The sequence below is a fragment of the Gallus gallus genome, chromosome 8, assembly GCF_016699485.2.
Source record: "Gallus gallus isolate bGalGal1 chromosome 8, bGalGal1.mat.broiler.GRCg7b, whole genome shotgun sequence".
Taxonomy (NCBI): domain Eukaryota; kingdom Metazoa; phylum Chordata; class Aves; order Galliformes; family Phasianidae; genus Gallus; species Gallus gallus.
The window spans coordinates 6,106,038-6,121,804 of record NC_052539.1 but is presented as its reverse complement, the minus strand read 5'-3'; the positions used below and the strand labels follow the sequence as shown (position 1 = coordinate 6,121,804).

Below are 15,767 nucleotides of genomic sequence, written 5' to 3'. Positions count from 1 at the left end.
TGAGCAAGAAAACTTTAATTAATTATTGTAATCAGTGGTGGTTGTTACATAAGTTGGAAAGCGGTGAAAAATGGCCTGTAAATGGCACTTTGAATTACAACACCCGTTTACATTTAATGTTGTTTTTGTGGAGGGAGGGCAAATGGGAGGAAGCTGCATATGCTGATATGTTCTTTACCCTCCATAAATTGCCCTGAATGGCAGCGGGATTGTGGTATGGGGCCACCCCAGGACCCGATGGTTTTAGCATTAGAAAAGGAGAAAAGGGGTGGGGGAGCCAGGAGCAACCAGGCATTGTCAGTTTTTGGTTAAATAGCATAGCCCCGGCTGATGTTCAGCTTTTGCTAGAGCATTTAACTGAAACAGAAAAGCAGTTAGTGCTAAAAGCAGCACTGGATTTGGCAACAGATGTATTAACAGCTAAGGGCGGAGATGTAAAGGATTATTTCCCCCTGCAGGATCCTCACTGGGATCCAAACTGCAGACAGGGAGCGTCTGGAAACATACAGTGTGGGTAGTGAAGGGAATGGAAAGAGCTATTCCCAAAACCATTAATTGGTCAGTCTTGTATACAATAAGACAGGGACCCAGGGAAACCCCGACTGAGTTTCTTGATAAGTTATGGGACACTATGAGGAGGCATACCCCCTTAGACCCAGGGTCTGAAATAGGCATTCAACAGTTGATGCTGCTCTTTATAAGGCAGTCAGCAGGGGGGATATCAGATGAAAGCTTCAGAAGTTAACAGGGAGCAGGAATTTGGAAAGTTTGCTGGATGAGGCATGGAGAGTATATAGCAATTGAGAGGAGGATAGGAGAAGGGATAGGAAAGTGTTGGTGGCAGCCTTTCAAGAAGCTAGGGAAATGAGGTCTGAGAGGCCCCAGAGACCCCCATAGAAGGACTGATGTGCAGAAGTTATGTAGAAGGAAGGGACATTGGAATAATGAGTGCCCCTTTAGGGGGTCGAGAAAGGAAGGGAGCTTGGAACAAAATCCAGGCCCCAGTAGAAAGGAGTTGACAGGGACCTGGGGAATCTACCCTAGCAGATCCGCTGGTTAAAATTAAGTGCATTCTCTGATTCCAGATAGTAAAATTCAAACTGATGGTGAACCAAAATATTCCAGGGAGGATCAAAAACTAATTGAAGATTTAGAAGGGCAAAGAGGAGAAGGGAGATGGGCAATTACTCCTCAGGGTAAGATAATAGTTCCCTCAGCCCTGCTGTGGGCTGTGGTGATGGCTGAACACAGGAAAACAAAGTGGGGAGTAGAAGCCCTGTATAAATGTTTAAATCAAAGGATCACAGCTCGTAATTCATATACGACTGTCACACAGATAACTCAAGGGTGTGATGTTTGTTTGCAAGCCAATCCTAGGGTAGGTCCTAAAGTGCCTATGGGACAGATAGGAAAAGGTAATTATCTTGGGCAACAATGGCAAATTGATTTCTTAGCACTCCCAAGAAAAGGAGGGTATAGGTATACGTTGGTATTAACAAAAATACCTTTTTAGGTTGGCCAGAGGCTTTCCTTGCAGGACCAATGAAGCACAGGAAGTAACTGAAGTGTTATTACGGGAGATGATTCCAAGATTTGGGGTTCCAGCAACTGTTTCCTCTGATTGAGGGCCTCACTTTGTAGCTAAGGTTGTAGCACAAGTAAGCCAACTATTGGGGGTTGGCTGGCAATTACATACTCCCTATTGGCCACAGTCAAATAGTCAAGTAGAGAAAATGAATCATCTGATCAAATTGCAGCTTGTTAAGTTAGGGCAGGAGGCTGGGGTGACTTGGCCCCAAGCATTACCATTGGCTTTACTGAGAATAAGAACCAAACCTCAAGTGAAGGAAGGACTAGGCCCGTTTGAAATATTATATGGTAGGCTGTATGTGATTCAGAATTGCACCTCAAATCAAGAAGGTGAAGAGACCTTGACAGGATGTATAATAGGCCTGCAACGGCAGTTAAAAGAAATAGAAAAATTGCTTTTGGGCATAAGGGCAAGGGGGTTGGATGGACCTGTTCATAATGTCAAACCTGGAGGTTATGTGTATGTCAAATCCCTCTTGAGCCCAAGTGGGAAGGGCCATTTTTGGTAATATTAACATCATACACAGCAATCAAGGTGAAAGAACAGGTGTCGTAGATTCATATTCGAGTCAAGAATACGGTGAAACCACAGTGGACTGTCAAAGAGAAGGAACCTCTTAAACTTAAGAAGACGCCACGTATATATTAACTTTTGTAAGTGGTGTTTGTATAGCACTTGCTTCAGCCTCGTGGGGTAATACCCTGGTGGGGTAATACAAGTGACAGAAAATCTCACTCGGGCCCTGGATATTTCAAGTTGTTGAGTATGCACAGCCTTGCCAAGAGATGGAGGGGTGGGATTCCCTCAGTATGGGATTCTGTCTGCCAATTGGATGCTGTGGGATGGGGCAGGAGGTAGGTGCAGGCGTGCAAATGAAAATATGACAGTGGGAATAAAGGGACCTAAATTCAACTTAGAACTATGGACAGATTGCAACATCACTATGTTTAGGAGAAGCGGTACAGGTAGACCAAGAGGTATAGGGGAATTAATCCTATCCCCTCAGGATGGAGAACAGTTTTGTAATCTGGAGGGTCCAAGGAAAGAGGAAGCAAATGAGCCTTGCTCTATTATAAAGGGTCAGAAAAGTGCCCGTTGGGACCAGGGTTGTGGTGGCTCTGTGGTGATGGGCAGGCAAGGAAGACCCTACCTAAGAACTGGAGGGGGCATTGTGTAGGAGGATGCTTCATGCCCCATAATTCCTTTTTCAGTGGAGCAGTTCCACCTCCAGGGATACTGAGAACTCCTTGGGAGAGGGTGAAATGTATAAATAACCCTCTTATAGACAGACCCTCTGGGTTCCATAGTTTTGTTAGGTGGTTTATCCCTCACCTTGGAGTAAGTGAATTAGAAAAAGCCATGGTCAGTGCATCGGCTGCTTTGGAAGGTATTGAGAATTCCACAGTGGACGCTCTACGAGCTCTACAAATTGAGGTATCCTCCCTTGGTAAAGCAGTCCTACAGAACAGGATGGCATTGATCTTCTAACAGCAAAGGAAGGGAGGGTATGGATGATAATCAATCAAAGATGATGTACAGATATCGATCAGTCTCAAAGGATGGCTACTGACTTAGAAGCAATTTGGAAGCACACCCACGTGATACATGCAGTAATGTTGGATAATACCTCCTTTGGCTTTGCAGAGCTATGGGGAAAATTAACCACTTGGTTGCCAAATTTTGCCTGGCTGAAGCAACTCTTTGTAGTATGCATTCCTTTACTACGGAGACGTGGAGAAAACAGAAATTGAGGCAGAAAAGGGAGAGTGGAGCTTATTCCCGAAAATCATTAGATAATCATGGAGTAATTTAGCAAAAGAATTTGCTGGGCTATAGAAAAGGGGGGGAATTGAATAAAGGACTGTTTTGTTATGTTGTTAAAATTGTAAAAGTGGTTGAGCACAAAGAATGGGGAAGGTATGGGGTACATCAACCGTAACCCGAGGAGCAGCCTGCTGGTTGGTCAAGGAGCTGCATGCTAGAAACCATCCTAGAGGCTGAGCCAGTCGAAGCTGGAATACTTCCTCAGGCTACACCTGGGTCAGAAGTACGCTGTGAGGATGATGACACACAGCCTTCATCTCCATGACCACCCGGAGGCACCACGCACGCATTGCCTTCTCCATTGCCCCGTCCCCAGCAGTTGGGCTCACTGCTGTATTGGCTGCATGCTAAGCTGCCCTGTGGCTTTTGGATGCTGTCGTTGCACTCCCATTTCTGGCTACCTAGTCCAAACCAAATGCTTCCTAAATGGCCCAAAACCACGAGTCGGAGCGCGCAGTGCCTTGGCACAGCTCTGCTGGCTGGCTGTGTCCCCAGCGCTGCTGGGTGGCTGCTAGGTGGCGGCCGAGGCACAGCTCTGCTCCCTTCAGCCTGAAACTGCTCCTCTAGGGGGATCCCGGAGGGAAGGAGCCGCTGGGCTGACTACTGGGTGGAAACACCCCTGTGCCTTTCAGCAAGCCTCGCACAGGCACAGCTCACACCGGGGCTGGCCAGGGCAGCTGCGTCTCATAGGTACGTAAAGCTTGGAAAAGAGCTCTAAGATCCCCAAGTCCAACCCCACCCCATCCCCTCCACTGACCATGTCCTTCAGTGCTGCATCTGTGCAGTTATTAACACCCCCGGGGTGCACAACTTCCATGGGCAGTCTGTGCCAATGCACTACTGCTCCTCTGAGATGACGTTTTTCCTTACATCCACCCTGAGCCCCCGGGTGCAGCTCAAGGCCATCACCTCCCATCTCCTGCAGCTCCCCAAGCAGCAGGGGGATGAAGCTGTTCTGGGCAGCTGCTGGCTGGATCCCACCTATTCTCATCTCGTGGGACTGTAAATGGGGATAGGAGATGCATCTGGGATCCCAGGAAGGGAGATACAGACGCTGCTGGTGGGAACAGGCAAACCCAAGGGGGGAAGCCAGCAAGCATTACGCAGGACTGGGGCTTCCCCCACGACTTAGGAGCTCCAAGACGTGGAGGTGGGGAGCACATTCTGGGCTACCACCACCACACGTGGGGTGAGCTGTGCCTGCTGGGACCACGGAGGCTGTGCCTGCCCTGCTGCTGCTTGCTGTGTGAGCACAGTTCCTGCTGCAATACCTGCAGATACTTAAAAACCCCAACCAGCCCGACTCCCGGAGCTGCTCCCCTGCTCCAGGCGACCTGGGCTGATCTTCCCAGAACATCTCAGGTCACGTTTCTCGTTCCCAGCAGGACTCTGGTTGTACATTTATTGCTTAAGAAGGTGGAAAAAGAGAGATTGTTGCTACAGGGACCGGAGTGCAATGCTGCAGCTGCATCCCCGCTCCCCAGGCGTGGGGTGAACCTGGGCAAGCTGCAAAGCTTGGAGGGAGCTGAGCAATTTCTCTGTAACAGTGATTATTGACCGGGAGCCCCTGGGGTGCGGGACCAAAGTGTTCAAAGCAAATGAGAAATGGAAAGGTGGTACAGCTCTGCAGCTCTCCTTGAAAGCCGGGGTTAGCAGAGTGCTGGCGAGGTGTGTGCGCCCCAGGGACGTGCTAATGGACTTGGACAACGTGCCGAGCTGTGGTATGGAGGAGCCAACTGGGGTGGTGGGACGGGGTGATGGAAACATGGGTGCAACCCTGGGAGTGGGGCTGCACCCCGAGCCTGGACTTGGGGGTGCCGGGGGGGCACCGCTATTTCAGAGGGCTGAAGTATTGCAGCTCCACTTCCTCCATCCACGTTCCTGTGAGCCTTTGGGTTGCACTGTGCTTCCCAGAGTGGAGTTGATCCAGCAAGTCCGTTTGGCTTTAAAATAAATGAAATGCTCCTACCACCAAAACCCTTCTCTTTTTTATTTTTAAGTGTTTTGTTGTTGTTGTTGTTTTTTCCTCCGATGGAAATGGAATCGTTGCATGGTTTAGGGAAGGTAAAGCTGCACTCAAGGCTGCATCACATTGCTTCACTTGACCCGTGAGTAAGTGCTTTTCTTTCCTCTGACCTGGAAGGATTTCTTTTTCTTTCCATTTAGCAAGAAAAAGGGGAAAAAGCACATTCACAGCTCAGGTCACTGCAGAATGAGGTCTTGAGCCAGAACTGCCTTTTCAGCCCCTGCACGGTGCCAGAACCCATCAGTGCTTCCCTTCCCCAGCACATGCACTGTCTGCAGGGCTCCCCGTGCTCGGGGGCAAACTGGAACTCCTTGCCCCTATTAGCTGGTGGTGAGCAGCTGCAGGGGGTGGCTTTGGGATGAGCGGGGTGTGGGCAGTGCTGAGGACCTGATGGCTTTTTGAAGGTGACCAAGCAGAATGAGTGAACTGCGCTGCTTCTGCTGAAGCATTACAAAAGCTGTTTGGGGCCATTCTTGTGCTGAGATGTTCCTACCTGAGGGGCAGGGAAGGCTCGGGGAGCAGAGCTGCTGGGGCATCCCTTGGGGGGAATGTGGGTTTGGTTGGTGCAGGGCTGTGCTGTGGGGCTCGGTGCTGGTGGTGGGGCTCTGGGCACTGCACCCCGAGGACATATGGTCTCTGGGTGTCCTGCTGAGCACCCGTTTGCACCCAGATGGGTCCTCCTGGCTCTGCTGATCCATGCCCAGCAGCCTGGGTGTTCTCTGCCATCCCTGCTCCCAGCAGTGAGGAAGAGGAGGGGTTCCTGTGGGCGCTGCACAGTGCCGGAGCTGCTCCCCAGGGCAGCAGCCTGTGTGCATGCATGTGCAATCCCCCCCCAGCGCCCTGCTGCCAGGAGCTCTCCTTTCTGGTTCAGCTCTTTAAAGGCAGGAGCTGATTGCAGAGGGGTTGCGATCTCACCCGTGCTTTTAATCCCACTGCTGTCAAACTCCATTAGGAGGTTTAACATCATCTCGCTACCTCTGGGGCCGGACCGTCTCTTGCCCAGCCTGAAATGAGGCCAAGGCTGAGCTCCGTGGGGTGGGCAGGGCCTGCGGTGGACGGGTCTGAGCTGCAGTGAAGGCTCTCAGCTCTGTGCTGGGCTCAGGGTTAGGGTTGGGGTCACGTTGGCACCTCCGCATCCCCTCTTTGTTGGCCCCCAGTGCAGCACCACCTGTCCCCACTGGACCACTCCGAGCTGCAAGGTGCAGCTGTGCCGTGTGAGTGGCTCCCCACTCACCATGTGCCCCGGTCCACGTGCTTTGGCAGGTGGGTCGACCTGCAGCAGCAGCCATCAGCCCCATGGAGTGGTTTCCTTGGGTGGCAGCGAGCCTGGGATGGCTCAGCCCCAGCAGAATCCCCTGCATGTCCCAATGGCAATGTTCTGGCACCGGGAGGGGACATCAGGGAGAGGGCAGAGAGGACAAACCATGGCACAGTGGGAAGGGGTCATGGAGAGGGGCTGATGGCTCTGCGCTGCCGCATTGAGCTGCGCTTCCTTCCTGCACCGGAAAAAAAGCTGCTAGGCTTCATCAAATATTGAGGCTGAGGACTCGTGGAGGCTGGGAGCAGTACTTCTCCTGGTGCAGGGTGAAGGGGGGGAGGGGGGGGAATCCTTCTTGGGCTGAAAGCGAAGGTGTTTTTATTATTTTTTTGTAAATTTCATGAAGTTTTTTTCCCAGGAGGAGAGGACACACTGGGGCTCCTGGGCTGGAGCAGGAAGGGGTGATGGGTCAGTGCTCTGTGCTGCTGAACTGCAGCCACCACCCGGGAGGGGAATGTACAGCCTTGGCTGTATAGCACGCAGGGGCTGCCTTCAACATCAGTCCCTATTTGGGCAGGAGATGGCATTTCTCTCACTGAGCAACACTGCTCCGTGCTCCTGAGCATCCCTGGGTGTGCTGGGATGCGGGCAGGGCAGGGAGGTGTCTGCATGCACAAATGTCCCAGCAAACACATGGCTGAAGGACCAACGCTGGGAGTGGAGCCCAAGCTTTGCTTTTTGCCACAGAGCACCCGCAGCACTGGAAGCATTTTCTGGCTTTGCTTAAAACTCTTCAGCAAACTCTCTTGCAGAAGCGGGCAGAGGGGATCCTGCACCACTCCTATGAGTTGGGTATCAATGTCTGCGTGCTGTAAAGGCGACTGCACTGAAGTCCTGGGGTGTCTGAGGATGAAGGGGGTGAGATTTCCCCAAAACCCAAACTGGAATAAATAGGAAGCATGCTCAGCTTGCACGGTGCATTGGGTCAGGCTGCCGCCACCGACCCTAAAAGGTGCTGGTGGGGCTCCCCGACCCACATGCTCTATGTAAAACCCCATGGGTTGGAAAGCACAGCGCTGTTCCCCACCTCCTTCCCTGCTCCCAGAGGAACTCCTTCCCAGGGACCGACATGGAAAAAAGCAGCCCTGACCCTGCTGCCAGCTGAGCAACTGTTTCCTTCCCTGCAGCCCCGTGGCCAAGGCGGTGCTGTGGGACGGGTGATGGAGACCAGCGGCATCGCTCCAGAGCTTCTCCACGGGGGGGACACGCCGAGGTTGGGGCCGGGGGCGGTGCGGGGCCGGGGGCGGCTCCACGCACCGGGCAAACTCCTCCCCGCTGCCTCCACCCCCGGGCGGACACACGGCGCCTCCCGGGCTTCGGTGAGCGCTCCTCTGCCTCTCCTCCTCTTCTTCTTCTCCTCCTCCTCCCCGCGCCCGGCGGCGCTGCTCCGCTCCGCTCCCGCTGCGTGCCGGCTCCCAGGTAAGGGTCATGGATTTGGGATGAAGGGTCTGGGATAAGGGTGAGGGGAAAAAGGATTGGGATGAAGCGCTTGGAACCCCCCCCCCCTCCCCCTCTCCGAGGCAGGGGATGCTCTACGGGGGGCTCTGGAACCACAGCACCCCAGTTCATCTCTTTGGGGTCGCACTGCCCAACTTTGCGGCGTTGCCTCTTTGGGGTGCGGATGGTGCCCGGCCCCTTTGTTTCTCTCCGAGGATCTCTGGTTTGTCTCTGGCTGAGCTTCAGTAATTGAAGGAGACCCGTGCTTGAGTTATGGGTCTGCCTTTTGTTTTCTCTTAAGGTTATCCTGGAGGGTTTGGTTCCCCACAGAAGGGCATGTGGAAGCACCTAGCGTTTCCAGCTGGCTTTCGTTGTGTGCTATTGATTGCCTCTACAGCAGAGAGGGTTTCTGAGAGGCCGTGGAATATTCCACCCAATGGAGCGGTGTGTTGTGGGGGCTTCTATTCCTCTCCCCCACGTCGGTCCTCGTGCATCCGAGGTGCGGAGCTGCTGTGTGATGCTGTTTGTGGTGCCTTTGGGCTGCTCGTTCACATTTAGCATCGTCCCAGTAGGATCCTGTGGGCTCAGAGCTGGGCTTGGGTGTGAAAAGTCTCCATCTGAGAGGGCTTCACTTGTTGAGCAGCTATCCGAGAAGGCATGAAAGAACCACAGAATCATAGCATCATTTGAGTTGGACTATGACATCTATGAAGATGCCGTTCCCAATGGGGTATGATCCCACTCTACTGGGATATGGGGATGTGCTCCCACACCTCTCCAAAGCGCTGCGTTTCAGCCCCATTGTCCCACTCCGCGATCCCAGGAGGAGCGCCCTGTGGCCATTGCGCACGGAGTGGTTTGGGTGGCCTCACCTGGGTTTTGGGTGCTGGGGCAGCATCACGGTGCTGCCAGAAGAGACAGCCACACGCTCTGTGGCCAAAGTGCTGCCGTGGGATTGGATGTTGGGAGCCCAGCCGCTCTACTTTGGCTGTGGTCATCCCCAAACCTTGCTTGGAAGGCGGTGTTTGGAACAGCCAAGTGTGGTAGAGGCCTTTCCAGAAAGGGAGATGCTTCTCCAGCTTGAGCAGCACCGCTGAGCATGGCCATGGGTAGGATCAGCTCTACAAGCACTGCTCCTTTGTGGGTCCACTCCAGAGCTGCACCCAAACCCAGCAGCAGCGCAGCGTTAGCGAGGTCGGAGCGCTCCTTGCTCTGCTGCCTCTCTTTCCCCCTGCAGCCACATCACCCCACACCGCATCCCAGCGAGGTGAAATATTCATCGGGGCTCTGTTACCCGTGTTCTCCTGAAAGCACATTTCACGCTTCGTTTGCTGGCGAGGCTGAGAGGCTTCGTGATGTGATTCCCCTGAGATGGCCCTGAAAAGCGACCGTGGATGGGGCTGGCGGAGTCTCCCTTAAAGAGAGGGAGGGGAGAGGTCAGAGGGCCTTAATGCTGCAGGATGGAGGCCCTGTCGTGATGCTGATGCTCTGGCAATGGGTATCCAGCTTCCGGCTTCCCCCTGGAGCTCAGCATCTCCCATGAGGAATAGAAGGAAGCGCAGACCCGGTGCTGTTCTGGGGTGTTGGGCTCCCGTTGCTTTGGGGACGGCAGCGTCGCTCTGTCTGCCCCGCGCTTTTGGGGAGGGGATGGTGCCCGGCTGCTGGCTGTAGTACTGCTGCACGTGGGAGGCTGCTTCCCTGTATTGCTGGGGGAATGCAATTAGGCCTTAATGAGTCATTACAACAAACCTCTGTTTATGCTCCCAGCGAAGATGCTGGGGGTTGCTGACAGCCGGGCAGCAGCGCTTGCATCATGCACAGGGAGAGGCTGCGCGCCCTTCGCAGCCCCTTCTCTACGCAGAAGGGCCATGGGTGTTGCAATGGGGTTATGGCTGATGGCAGCAGTCGGAGAGTTGCCTGGGCTGCTGGTTCCTTCCAGATGGTGGCTTATGGATGTGGTGCCCTCCTCTAATCCGTGCCCCAGGTGGGTGGGCAGAGGTCCCACACCCCACCCCCATTCCCTTGCTGCACCCAACTGTGGGATGCTCCACCTCATTACCCCTTAACGACCTTTGCTAATTGAATCCCGCTGGCTCCCTGGCACGCTCTCTGGCAGGAAGGTGCCTGGGGACGTGGGGGACATCCCTGCTCCCCAGCTATGTTGCCCTGTAGGATGCACACCCGTTGTTCTGGCCCAGAGGGTGAGAAGTAAACCTGGGGCTAAGCTTCCTTTGGTGGAAGTGGTGAGAAAGTTGGATGGGGGCCGAGACCACAGGGGGATGGAATGTGCCTGCAGACATTGCACACAGGTCCCCGTACCCCTGGACTCCAATGCTCTGGTGCTGGAGGCCACTCTGGCTTTGCTTTGTTGGAGCCTTCTCGGCTTTTCCTGCTCAGTGATTTTCTCTGTTGCCCATTTCTTCTGGTGTTTGCAATTGATCCATTCACCCATCTGCTGCATGTGCTCAGCAATTCTTCCCTTCCCACTGAAACCCTGGGACATTTGGGAGCTGCCCAGCCCCAGCAGACACCCCATGGCTGCTTCCCATCCCTGTGCCCATCACATCCCTCTCGCCAGGCCATGCAGGGTGGCCCCAGTGGCACAGAGAGAGGCACCGGGGTCTCTTCTATCAGGGTTGTCTTTGGGCTCTCACCCACTGCCTCGGCCCCGCAGAGTGCTCAGCCCACCCCAGCGCTGCTCTGTTCCAATTAGGCCCTGTGAGAGGATGGATGCTGGTGAGGCCGCGGCCGCTAATTCACCAGGCAGACAGCTCATTGAATTAGCCCGGGCTGCAGAGCGGGGCTGAGCCACCCGCACACAGCCCCACGTCTGCCCGTCTGCCCCACACGGGGCCGATCCACGGCTGCTGCCGTGTGGGTGCAGGGATGGGTGGCCAACAAAACAGATTGGGGCTGTCCGGACAGGAGAAAGCAGTGGCACGCATTGACCCACAGCAGCAAAGGGAACATGCTGCCCTGCGAGCCGTGCGCGTCCGGCACGGACGTCATTGAAGGGAAATAAATATAGCAGCCTCTCGCTCCAGAGCCGCTGCTCAGGCTGGAAGTTTGCACTGCCGCACGGCATCAATTAAAGAAAATGGATCTCTGCGCCAAGCAGCCCCACGCCTGCCCGCAGGGTCAGCCTGCAACATCCCCCCTGGGGCCGCTGGGATGGCACGGGGCAGGGAGGGCCCCAAGGGTGCCGCCAGCCATGTCCCCGTCCCTCTCCGTGAAGCACTGCGGGGTGTCCCCGAGCCATCCGCTGCGATGTGGCTGTCATGGAGCGTGCCGTCCCTGCTGTTAGCTCCCTGATGGATGGCCCTATCAGCTGCCTGGTGGGCATATCGATTGCTGGAGTTTTTGTCATTTCTTTTTTTCCCCCTGATTTGTGTGTGAGAGTGGCTTGAGAAGGGAACTGAATCCAAACCGCCCTTCTGGCTTCGTGCTGTGCCGTTCTGAGTGCTGGAAATCAATGTGTGGCTGCTGGCAAACCACACCGGGATGAGTTTTGGGGGTTTTTCCCATGGCTCAGGCAAAGGAGCAGGTTGGCAGCTGTGATCTGGAAGCTGCCACCTCCCCGCATCAATTAGGGTCGTGTGGCTGAAGGGTAATTAGATCTGCTCAGCTGCGAGCTGCTGGCGCTTGGGTCCCATCAATTAGCGGCGCGCAGAGGGCCGCTGATGGGACACGATGGCAACGCGGATGGCAGGCACAGGGCTGAGCTGATGGCTTCTCCTCCTCCTTGTCCCCTCTCCCAGGGCCGCAGGCATCTCCCCGGGGCCATGCAGAGCTGCCAGTCCCCCCCAGCCGCCCCGGGGCCGGCGTGACCGCCAGCGGCCACCGCGTCCCTGGGTAAGTGCCAAGAGGGGACTTGGGTTGGCACGGTGACACTTTGGTGGTGACCGTCCCCATGTTCTGCCTTTCAGAGTTTGATGGAGAATCGGTCGGATGACAGCGGGAACTGTTGTCATCACCGGGGGAATCCTAGCGACCGTGATCCTACTGTGCATCATTGCCGTGCTCTGCTACTGTAGGCTACAGGTGAGCGTGGGGACATCCATCGCGCCGGGACCACCGCGGCTGCAGGAGGGGCTGCCTGGCTGCCTCCCGCAGGAATCTGAGGAGCTGCAGTTCTTGCTCACTTAGGTGTAGGCTTGGCTGGGTTCGCAATACCAGATGGAGAGCTTTTGGGTTGTTTTTGGGTTTGTTTTTTTTTTTTCCTTCCTATAAATTAGATGAGGAAGCTTTCAACGGCGGCTACAACCTCTTTAAAAGTTAATGCCGTGTCTGTGCCACGCAGCAACGTGCTGGAAAGCACAGCGGCTACTGGGGGTGTCATCCCCACATCCCTTCCCCATGCAGATCTCACCGTGAGGGGAGGGGACACATTCCCCTGCTGGCCCCCCCCCCATCCTGGCTGGGTTTCACCCTGCTGCCCTCAGTTCCCAGCCTGGTGGAGCCAAGCAGGCAGCTCCAGCAGCGGGGAACTCCAGCAGCTCCTGCCATGGGGCTGGGAAGCTGCCCCACTCCTGCTCCAGCGCTTTTCCCACTTCTTTAAATAGTATTTATTTGTTAGAAGAGTCGACACCGGTCTTGCTCAAACTGGAATTATAGAATCGTAGGGTCATTAAGATTGAGGAGGACCAGGTCCAAGCCCAACCCATCCCCACCACTGACCGTGTCCCTCGGTGCCGCATCTACCCTTAAGTTCTGTGTCCCAGGTGGTGCCCCGTGCTCACCTACCCCATCCCTCTCCGCAGTACTACTGCTGCAAGAAAGATGACCCCAATGAAGAAGAGGAGGAGGAGGAGGAGGAAGAGGAAGAGTCCGACCTTCCCACGCACTCGCACCCCGGCACGTGCAACGCCTGCAGCTCCCGCATGGCGGACGGGCAGGGCAGTCCCACGCCCATCCCCGAGCTCAACCAGCACGGGGCCCACCCCCGCTGCCCCACCTGCTCCCCGTACGGCTCCCCGTTCTACATACGGACCCCCGACATGGTGCGCAATGGGGGTGAGCGCGTGGCCTACGCGCCCGCCTGCTACCCCGAGATGGGGCCGCCTGTTGGCCTGCAGGGCTTCCCGCTGAGCCGGCACGGCCTCCGCGAGGGCTTCCCCCCATCCAGGGCCATCAGCACAGAGGTGTGACCCCCACCACGCACCCCGCTCGAGGGATGGGGCTGTCGGCTTGCAGATGGTGGGGGTCGTGCAAGGAGAGCCTGAGGGCAGCGTGGCCCTCCCGATGGAGGGGAGTGGCGGAGCCTCACGGGTCACCGTGGAGGAGGTTATCCAGATGGCGACCTCTGCACCTACAAGTGTAATTATTACTCTATCTCCTGAAGGAACTTGTCTAATGAGGGCTATGTACAGTACGAACTAACTTCATTGCTCCCCAGAGCGACGCCTTTGGTTTCCTCCATCTCCAGCTGAGGCTGTGCCCATGGCCCCTGCACACAGGGTGGGGGTGGGAGGCACGGTGCAGTGGGAATGGGAGGCTGGGGCCATCCTGCTCCCCCTGGCCGCAGCACCGCTGTCAGCAGCTCACGTTGTGCTGGGGACTGACACAGAGCTCGGACTGCTTCGCCCACTGCAGCCTGTGCTGCAGCTGTAGGAGAGAATCTGCATCACTGCGAGGGGATGTGAAGACCGTTCACCCATGGCAGTGGGCACAGGCAGATCTCTCTGTGGCCAAAGCCCCCACTTTGACTGCTCACAAGCTTTCTTAGGAGCGATTTTAACTTGGGCCCGTAAGTGACCGAGGTTTTGCTTGCAAGGAGGATTGCACCGCCAGATGACAGCAGTGCGATCACCTCAAAGCCCTGCCCAGACCCCATCCAGAAGGATGCTGGTTTAGGATCGCTTTGGCTTGCAGCAGCAGAGCCCACCAGGTTGCATCCCCTCCTTTGTGAGGAGCTCCAGTGGAGCACAAATTCCCCTTTCACTTTGGGAAGAAGACCCGAGCCAGACCCGGCAGTTGTGTGGCTGTGACGACAGCTCAGCCAACGGCTCCATCTGCGGAACGAAGATGGGAAAGTTCCTTCCTCCTCCACAAATCCAATTAGGTGAGAAATGACCAGAAGGACATCTCCATCATCCACGGGCACTTCCATAGCAACAGCACTGCTCCCCGCTGTCAGCAGGGAGGAGGGACGCAGCCAGCCCGCAGGTGCTGCCAGGAGCAATAGCAGGAGCTGCTTGCCTTGCCCTCGCAGTACTGGGTAGAACTGCTCCAAAGTACAAGCAGGGTGTTCTTTCACCGCCACCATTTGGAGATTGGCCATCTGAAGGATTTGGACCAACAGGTCTTCATCTCCTCACTCAAGCACAGGTGAAGGAGGTCTTGCGGAGGCATGCAGTGTGTCAGCCTCAGATGTCCTCGTTAGCGGGCAGTAGGCTAATGGACACTCTGGACCTGCTGTTGGTTTGGCACCTCTGCTCAAACAACCCAAAGAAAAGGAGCCAGATGAACGCCAAAAATGACGATGGTCCTTGCAATGCAGACACCGTGCCCCAGCATGCATCTCACACGGCGCATGAGCAAACATTATTCACCGTCTCCCCCATCTCTGGGCCAGAAAGACCTCGTGTTTCCATTCTGCTGAGACTCAGTCTAGCTGCACCTCTTTTACAGTCTCCTTCCATCCTCCAGACAGCGATGGCAGGTCTTTCCATGTCCTTTCACAACAAGGGCAGGCAGGACGAAAGAAGAAATTTAGCAGCAGCGATGCTCTGTGGATCCCACTGGCTGATAGCAGCTGGCTTCCATCCAGCTCTCTTCCCTGATAGTATCATCTCTCTGTTTTTCTTGGCTAACTCAGCAAACGCTGTCCTTTCCCACTAGAGCATCTGCTCGGCTTGGTCTCCATCCTGCTTGGAGCCACACGGAGTTAACGTCACAGCATGACTGCTGTGGGCATGGCCATTCCCACTACCCAACTCTACCTCTTGGCACGAAGCAAGGCTTCCCACCGGGATGGCAGCCCCCAGGTGGGGAGAGCACACGGGGTTCTGCTTCTACAGGTCGCCCCTCTGGTGAGTGGAAGGCAACCATATCGTCATGTGCAAATGAAGTATGACCTGTCACCAGCTAACAAGGGGAGGCAGCTCCAAGGTAGATGGATGGCCGAAGGCGAGCGTCACCCTCACAGCCAGCACAAAACCCTGGGCCTGGCACAGCTGCAGACGGATGGGTGAGTCCAAAAAGGCAGGGAATGCAGATACAGCTGCAGGTTGTAAGGTTTGGGCACGGTGGAGGAACGGGACAGGGTAGGGGGCAGGCATCTCAGATTTCTTCCACTTCAGATTTCCTCTGTTGTTATTCTCTGTCTTTGTTGCTCAGCTATGGGTCCAAATTCCATGTCAGAAATAAACGAGGACTTTGAAATACAAAACAGGGGTGATTTCTGTTCTTTTGGCAGGCAACACAAAATGGGGTTCATCCAGAGCTGCCCTGGAAGCTGTCCTGCTGCTAGGATTTCTCCACCCCCCCCACCTGCTCCTGCTTGTTTTTCTTCTCACCCTCTCCCTCCCTTCCCCCCCAAGCCTAGGCACACACACCTCCCAAAAACACAC

At 55.3% G+C, this 15,767-nt stretch overlaps 1 protein-coding gene across 2 annotated transcripts; it reads left to right on the top strand.

The window, feature by feature from the left end:
- The first annotated feature begins 8,056 nt into the window (after positions 1-8,056).
- FAM163A (family with sequence similarity 163, member A) lies at positions 8,057-15,684 on the top strand. Of its 2 annotated transcripts, XM_001234381.6 has the most exons (4): positions 8,057-8,178; positions 11,955-12,048; positions 12,123-12,237; positions 12,957-15,684. In XM_001234381.6, the coding sequence occupies exons 3-4, from the start codon at positions 12,145-12,147 to the stop codon at positions 13,341-13,343; spliced, it is 480 nt and encodes a 159-aa protein (XP_001234382.1). In that variant the 5' UTR covers positions 8,057-8,178; positions 11,955-12,048; positions 12,123-12,144; the 3' UTR covers positions 13,344-15,684. The 2 variants fall into 2 exon arrangements, with proteins under 2 accessions (XP_001234382.1, XP_046754182.1); XM_046898226.1 differs by lacking the exon at positions 8,057-8,178 and having other exon boundaries at positions 10,024-12,048.
- The last annotated feature ends 83 nt before the right edge of the window (positions 15,685-15,767 follow it).